This window comes from Micromys minutus (genome assembly GCF_963924665.1).
Source record: "Micromys minutus genome assembly, chromosome: 10".
NCBI classification, from domain to species: domain Eukaryota; kingdom Metazoa; phylum Chordata; class Mammalia; order Rodentia; family Muridae; genus Micromys; species Micromys minutus.
Genome location: NC_137979.1, coordinates 27,134,348 through 27,142,799, shown reverse-complemented (window position 1 = coordinate 27,142,799; position 8,452 = coordinate 27,134,348). Strand labels below are relative to the sequence as shown.

Here is an 8,452-nt window from a genome sequence, read left to right as displayed (position 1 = left end):
GGAGGCTGGAGGGGATGATTGGTGCCTTGGAGCTGGAGTTACATGGCTGCCAGATGCTCAGTGAAGGTGCTGGGAACTGATCACAGGTCCTGGATCCTCTAAGAACAACAAGCACTCTTAATGGTTCAGCCATCTTGCCAGCTTTTGGTTTTGATTTTTAACACAGGATCTCATTACACAGTCCAGCTAGCCTCAAACTCTCCATCTTCCTGCTTCAGTTCCCAGAGTGCCGGTATTCACAGGCATGTGCTTTTACATCCAGCACCTATAGCTTCTGATAATAAAAGTACTGTATGTTCATTATAGACATGTGGGAAATAAAGAAAAAAAATATTTCCTTATCTTTTGGTTGAGACAGTAAATTCCGTATCCACCTACCCTCCGTCTTCCAAGGGCTGGAATGTTAGGCTTGGATCATCACACCCAGCTCGCAAAAATAAAAATTCTGCTTTCTGAAATACATTGTGCACACATCCCCATATCATTAAATCATTTTCAAAACAATAATTTTATGAGTCAATGATATATGTGTGTGTGTGCCGAATGTGTGGAGGTAAGAAGGCAACTTGTGGAAGTTAGGACTCTCTTTCCAACATGTGGTTTCCAGGGATGAATTCAAGCATCAGGCTTGGGGGCAAATGCTCTACTGGCTGAGCCATCCTTATGTTTCTTCCCACTCCTCCTGCAATTATATTTTTAAGCAGTTTTTTTTTTTGTTATTGTTGCTAAAAGTTATACTAATTATGCCTTTTTTTTGGCAAACTAAACTAAAACAACAACAAAATTCCATTCCTAATACTGCAATGTTTTTTAAAGAATGAAAAAAGTAAATTATGTTAGTCCTGAAGCAATTTTGATAATACTCTATGTAAGGAAAAGAAATAGAAGTTCAGCAGGGCCAGATAGATACTCCTTGGTCGAGGGTTTCACAATGTTGAACTGGTAAGACAACCCTTCCCTTGGCTGCAATTCCCTCATTGTTCCAGTGCTTACTGGAAAAGCGGTTCCACAGGGCGATCTGGCTCCTCTTTTTGTGTTGTACGAGGCTAAACACCCTAACATTTCCTGTACTACCTGCCTATATTTGCATAATACTTCCATAGTTAAGGCTCACCCCATCAACGTAGTGTAAGCAGGGCAGATGGGAGTACTTTGTTCAAGATCATAAGGTTATCAAGAGTGTAAACAAGGATGTATAGCCCAGACATCTGTCTCAAAAACCAAACACTTCCCAGTGTTGGGTCATTTTAACACCTACTCCCCACCCTAGCGAGGAGGCTTCAGACAATTCTGCCCAGTGGTATCTAAGGAGCAGATGCTCTCCCAAACCTCATATGTCCTTGGCAACACTGTCACTTACCAGCTGGGTCATTTCACCCCCAATGGCAGGGGTAGGGGGTGTCACAAACAGTCCCAGACCAAGGGGATCCAGAGAGCGGGTTCCACGTAGGCTTCGTTGCCAGCGGGGCTTAGTGGTCATCCATTGAAACACTGCCAGGGCTACCGCTCTCTAGGACGCTCTCGCTTTCCAGCGACACTACGGTGCCGGTGGGGGACGCGCCCTGGGCAAGGTGGAGAGGGCTCCCAATCTTAAGAACCCGCCGCGTGCGACCAGGAAACCTGTGTTTAAAGGCTATCTGGAGATTTTCCAGGGACTTGACAGCCATGTCTGCAGAAGTCAGTCCTCCGCTATCCCAGAGTCCCCTGGTTCCCGGAAGTGCCGGCTCTCCGGAAGTGCCGGGCTAGCCAAGGGAGTAGCGGCTCCCTGGAGCCCTGTACCCGGAGGGCTGCAGTTCTAGGGTCCTGGTGACAGATCACGAGTAGGGTTGGAGGGGGCGTCGGGGGCTGAGCGGCGGGATGATGGAGGAGGAGGAACTGGAGTTTGTGGAGGAGCTGGAGGCTGTGCTGCAGCTCACCCCAGAGGTGCAACTAGCCATCGAGCAGGTGAGCGCTCCACCCCCTCGAGAGGGAGCTGCGGTGAAAGGGGCAGCTCTGGGCCGGGGTCGAATCCACCTTTCTAGGTCGAATCCTGGCTCAAATTCAGAGCGGAAGTCTGAAGGTGGGAATGGGTTTCTCAACCTGGGGACCGAACACGTCTTCTCTAGGCTCTTGTCTTTTGAGGTTGTCACGCTCTGCTAGGTTTAGGCCTAGATGTACTTACTCTTTGACAGGATGAACTAGGAGCCTTCTGACTGGAGAATTCGGATTACGGGAGATTTTAAGACTTTATTCATTTTCCAGCTAGTGCTGCTTCTCCCGTTTCTCAGGTTAAGCTATTGGAATTGGCAGCGGGATACTTCCTTTGCGAAAACAAATGACAGAATAGGAGTGTGGGGAGGCATACTGGAAAATAGCCTTTGTGCTGGTGTAAGTGTGTGTGTGTGTGTGTGTGTGTGTGTGTGTGTACTTGACACAAACAGGAGTCATCTGGGAAGAGGAAGCTTCGGTTGAGAATTGCCTTCATCTGTGGGGGCATTTTCTTGGTTAATTCTGTAGAATGGCCCAGCTTTCTGTGGGAGGTACCACCCCTGGGTAGCAGGTTCTGAGTAGTATAGAAAAGCAAGCTGAGCAAGCCATGGAAAGTAATCCAGTAAGTAACATTCCTTTGTGGTTTCTGCTCTATTTCCTGTCTTGGCTTCACCTGATGATATACTGTAACCTGTAATCCAATTAAATTATTTACTTCCCAAGTTGTTTTTGGTGATGCTGTATTATCACAGATATGTAAAGCAAACTAAGACAGTTCTTTACTTTAATTAAAAGGTTGAGGGCTAGTGAGATGGTTCAATGGGTAAAGGCACTGTGCCACCAAGCCTGCTGACCTGAGGCTTTTTCCCAGGACCCTCAAAATAGAGGGAGAAAACTACTCTTGGCTATAACACACACACACACACACACACACACACACACACATACACACACACACCTCCCCACCCCCTGGTCTACAAAATGAGTTCCAGGACAGCCAAGGATACAGAGAGAAACCTATCTTGAAAACAAAGAAACAGAAAAGTATTAATGGTCCATATATGCTAATTATTAGTAGTAGAGTTAATATTTTACTTGGGTAATAATCACCAAGTGAGGCACACTCTTCCTTTCCTTACTTTTTCATTAGTATCGGGGATTGAATTAGATCCTTGGCACATGAGATAAGTGTCTTACTACTAAGCCATATCCATAGCTCCTGATGTGCTTTTTCTTACAGTATAAATCCATGTCTGTTTCCTTAAGGAAGACCTTTCTCCCTTTATTAAGAACAAAACCCTATATAGGGGCCTACACTGTTACTTCTAATATTATGACCATATATTTTAATATACTTGACAAGGAACTTAAGTCAGCAAAAAACTTCTTGTTGGGAAGAGAGGACTCTTAGAGATATTCTTTAGTGTCACCCAAACTGCAAAAATTCTCAGCCTTTTAAGATTTTTACTGTATTTATGTGTCTGTGACCCATGCATATGTCTCCTTGAAATTCCTTAAACTGCCCATGAAGTACAGTATCTAAACATCTTTTGGTAAATCTAGTTTTTTTTTTTCCTGCCAACACTGAAGCCTGGCATTCTCTCTATAGGTGTCACCGGATGAAGTAGCTTAAGTCAAGGGATGTGTTGTGTGAAATCTGTTAATGACTGAGATTAAGCCCAGGAACAGGAAGAGAAGAATGAAGAAACTGGGAGCAGTTAGGAAGTGGATAACGTACTTCCTCATACCAGCTTACAATGACAGGACCTGTTCCCAGCACACCCTCTGCCAAAGGCTTTTAACTAATCCTGTAATCATATGTACATGTGGTGTGTTGTCACTGTAGGCATACAGCATAGAAGTGAAATGGTAAACTTTCCAAAGAAGTTACCAAGCTCCAACTCTCACTGACTTTGCCTCCACTTGCCCTCTACATCATAGAAGTCATAACTTTATACTTCATAACAGCAATTACCGCCTTCTAACTTTTCTAGGAAGTTGTATTGGTTTGTTCATCTTTATTAAATTTAAAAATTACTTACTGTTTGTGTGTACATGTGTGAGCCTGAGTGAATTTATGTGTACCACGTAAATTCAGGAGCCCTTCAAGGCCAGAAGATGGCATTAGTTTCCCCGGAACTGGGGTTGGAAGTAGTTGTAAGGAGCTACCATATGGGTTCTAGAACCCAAGTCCTCTGCAAGAGCAGCCATTGCTCTTAACCCTGAGCCATCTCTCCAGTTCCATATTCTTTAACTCTATATTTCACAGACTGTTTTGCTGTAGATTGCTTTATAGAGTTCTTATCTGTCTTGACCTAGTGAAATTCAGGACCCAAGGAGCCACTTTCTTTTTCTGTTTTGTTTTGTTACATTCATATGCATGTGTACCAGTGTACTTGTGGAGGTCAGAGGATAAATTGCAGAGTTAAGTCAATTCTCTTCTACAATATGTGGGACCTAGGGACTAAACTCAGGTCATCAAGCTTAGAGAAAATTATTTTACCTGCTAAGTTTAATTTTTTTGCTAGTCTCTGCACCCTGCTACTCCATTTTGAAAGCAGGGTCTCATGTAGGTCTTGCCCTCACAATGTAGGTAAGATTGACCTTGAATTCCTGATCCTTCACAATCACTCTGGTACACATGTACACACACAAACACACTACCTTTGCAGTGCTAGGATTATAGGCATATACCACCATGTTCCAGCCTTTTATAACACATCCTGTTACACATATTTCAAATTGTTACTTTTGTGGGGACTTAGTTGTATTTCTCAAGATAGTTTTCTTTTGTTAACCTGAATGTCAGTTCTCCATTTTTTAATACTATCTGAAGCATAAAGATTCTTTCAAGGCAAGCTGAGGCTGTAGCTTAAGTGGTACCTAGGCATAGATGAGGCATGGGGTTTGAGCCCCAGTACCACAATGTACACAGAGGTAATCAAGGTTTTTTCAGTGTTTGGATTGAACCTAGGGCCTCTGGGTAGACATCTCACTACTGAGTTATTTCACCAGCCCAAAGAAGGGCAACGAAGTGTCATATAACTCAGGCTAGCCTCAGGCTTGCTATGTTGATAATGACCTTGAATGCCTGATCCTCTTGCTTACACCTAGTGCTGGACTGACAGGCTTTGGGACACCACATGTGACTGTAGACAGACATAATAAGAAAGTAATGGATAGGTAAATGTTGCTTCAGTGTGTGTGACTGCTGCTGTTCAGGTGCCAGAGACATCAGTCTGTCATCAAGGCTTCTGAGTCCTATTAGTAGGAGGTGCCCACACTGCAGTCTCTACTGTGTTGCGGTGTCAGCACTACAGGTGCTGAAAGGTCAAGATTGATGTTGATAGGTATTTCTTGTGTTCAATCCTAAAATCTCTCATATGCATGCTGTTTTGTTTGTTTTTTTTCCTGTCACAGTTTTGTATGTCTGAAATCTTGAATCAAAAATATTAGCAGGGGCCAGGCATTCTGTCACACCCTTGTAATTCAAGTACTTGGGAGGCTGAGGCAGGAGGACTAGATTGAGGGCAGCCTGGGCTATATAACGAGTTGCATGTTAGCCTGAGCTACATAGTAGGATCATCTCTCCTAAATGAATAGATAGATAGATAAATCAGAAAACAGTGTATTCAGGCCCAAATCCACTCCTACTCTCAGGTTGGCTTTCTTTTTGCTTCTGATGGTTGCCAACGATGTTTAGTGTCCTTGGCTTGAAGATGTTGTTCACATCCCACCTCTGTTTCCTTGTGTCTTTGCTCTATTGTTTCCTTGATTCCTATATTCCAGCATCTAACTATTCTTTTTGAGTATCCATTATATGTGAAATAGTATAAAATGGAAAAAGTTGGAATTTGTTTTTGTTTTGTATTCAAGAGCCTACCTACTGTTTGATACAAAGGTTGAATTTCAAATCCACAGTTTTACAGTTTTATTTCCTTGCTTTTAGTATCATTCTGTTTGTGTACATGATGTGATGTATTGTTGCACATCATGTTGCCATAGCATGCATGTGGAAGTTAGAAGACAACATGTGAAGTTGGATTCTGGGGATCCACCTGGGGTTGCTAGGCTTACATGACAAGATGACACTCCTAAGTCACCTTGATGGCCCCATTCCTTCTAATTGGAACAACAACAACAAAAAAAAAAACAGACAGGCAGACAGACAGACAGACAGACACATATATATGGTGTCTAACATGATGCTTTAATCAATAATCCCCTGTTTTTATATAGGTATTCCCAAGCCAGGATCCTCTTGATCAAGCTGACTTCAATGCCGTTGAGTATATCAATACTCTGTTCCCAACAGAGCAAGTAAGTATACAGCTTTAGGCTTCCTTCATCCTAATAGCTTCTGGCTTATCCTGCATGTCATGATTGGTGTGATAAAAAAATGATATTAAATTCAAATCAAATTCTGTTGTAACCATCAGGGCTAGTTAGTGAATTGAACTGGCATGGAGTTCTTTGGCGAGCATATGCTCAGAGATTGTACCTTAGTTTGTTAGAGTCTCCCTCAGTGCTCACAGAACTTTGTGTTATTGGAAGGAAAAGTGGGAGCAGGTAGACAGGATAAACCCCAAATTACAAAGAAGCTTTTAAAATGTAAAGTAGAAATATGCAGGTGGATATTCAAGAGTGTGGTACCCTTCCCATCACTGTTCACATCCTAACAAGCATACCTTCATACTGAACTTTACCAGCAGCATCTCATCTTTTTCTGATTTTAAATTTAATAACAACGTTATTTTTTGTTTTGGTTTAACAGTCTAATTTTTAAAAATTCATTAATTTAAAAAATAAAATTTGAAAAATGCTACATTGTGTGATTGTCTTTTTGGAAGTTTTTAAAAGTAGTATAGCTTATATTGCTGAACATTTCTGCAAGAGGGAAATTTGAGGTTAGCTAGTGATAGAGATTTGGTAACAACTGGCTTAGAGATAAGCAGTTAGCCATATGAGTGTTTTACTTTTCTTATCTTATCACGAGTGCTGGTTTGCTGGACTTGGTGAGGCACAGCTTTAACCTAGCAATTATAAGGCAGAGGTAAGGAGATCTCTGAGTTCAAGGCCAGTCTGGTCTATATAGTGAGTTTCTGGGCAGTCAGGGCTACATAGCAAGACCCTATCTCAAAACAACAACAAAAGTACCCGTTTAAGTAAACAAACAAATTACTGTTAGAGAATTTGTAGAATTTTTTTCTAACTACTGTTAGAAAGCTACCAGGTTTTCACCTCTTTCTGAAATGATTGTACACACACACACACACACACACACACACACATACACATACACACACACACCCCTTTTAAAGAAAAGCATTTGTTATTACTCAGCTTCAGTTTCATGTCTTCTGATTATGCTTCTACATGCATGAGAGCATGCAATGAAGTTTTTTTCCAGGAAGTCAGAAAGTGCAGAGCAGATGGTCAGCTCACACTTTGTTTTCTTTATTTTCCTGGACCTAGAGTTAGACCTAGGATAATCTACCTAGGTCTACCAGCCCAAATCCCCATGGATCTTCACGAAAAGCTGTAGAAAGTGATGGTCTAATTATCAATTCTTTTAACTCTTGGACAAAACACACACACACACACACACACACACACACACACACACCATGGGCCTATAAAAATACTTAATTTCAAATTTAGTTTCAAAGATGTCTATATATGAAGGTTCAGTGGCATTATAAGTGAGGTGACGAGGTTGTATTCCTCTTAAGTGGCTTGCATGAATGTCACTCTGTGGCTGAAGTGGGGGATCATACATCCTCAGATGTCTTTCCTTCAGGTTTAAGTATGAGGGAATCTCAGCTTTCTGAACATAAGGTGTCTCCCACATGGTGCTGGAGAGAAGCCATCTGTGCTAACAATAATCTGGAAAACATTTCGGCTTCCTTACAGTGAATTTTAAAGAGTTAGTTTTTATGTTATTGGAAGTTTGAGAGGAGATGCTATGAAATGTGTGAAAACCACTAGCACATGAGGACTGCCTGAGTCTGGGAAGTAAAGGCTAGCCTGGGCAACCTAGCAAGACTCCTAGCTCAAGAGAAAAAGCAGGCTGGAGATACAGTTTTTGTCAGAGTATTTGTCTAGCATTGGTTAGGCTAGAGGCTCCATTTCTAATCCTGAAAAGAAAAGGGGGAAAAGAAAAGAATAGCATAATCAAGAAATTTGGGCACAGAAAAAAAGAGCTTAGCTGAGCACAATGTCACCATAATCCCAGGACTTAGAGGCAGGAGATCAGGAGTTCAGGCCTAGCTACTGGATACTGAGAGAGTATAAAACCAGTGTGGCCTACTTGAGACACTCAAAATAACCCAAACAGGGTGCTGGCTCTTACTGAGGACCCAAGTTCAATTCCCAGCATCCCTGCCACACACACAATCATCCATCTGTAATGCCAACTCCATGATTCCAGTGTCCTTTTATGGTTTTTTTAGGTATCAGGTATACATGTGGTACACATTCATGC

General features: G+C 42.1%; 1 protein-coding gene across 1 annotated transcript in view; it reads left to right on the top strand.

Annotated features, from left to right (window-relative positions):
- Positions 1-1,813: 1,813 nt before the first annotated feature.
- The window catches only part of VPS53 (VPS53 subunit of GARP complex), a 126,348-nt gene continuing 119,709 nt past the window's right edge, over positions 1,814-8,452 (top strand). The window contains exons 1-2 of the mRNA XM_080923813.1: positions 1,814-1,944; positions 6,208-6,288. Of these exons, the coding sequence (XP_080779939.1) occupies positions 1,858-1,944; positions 6,208-6,288 (168 nt within the window). The 5' untranslated portion in view covers positions 1,814-1,857. The remainder of the gene's footprint in view (positions 1,945-6,207; positions 6,289-8,452) is intronic.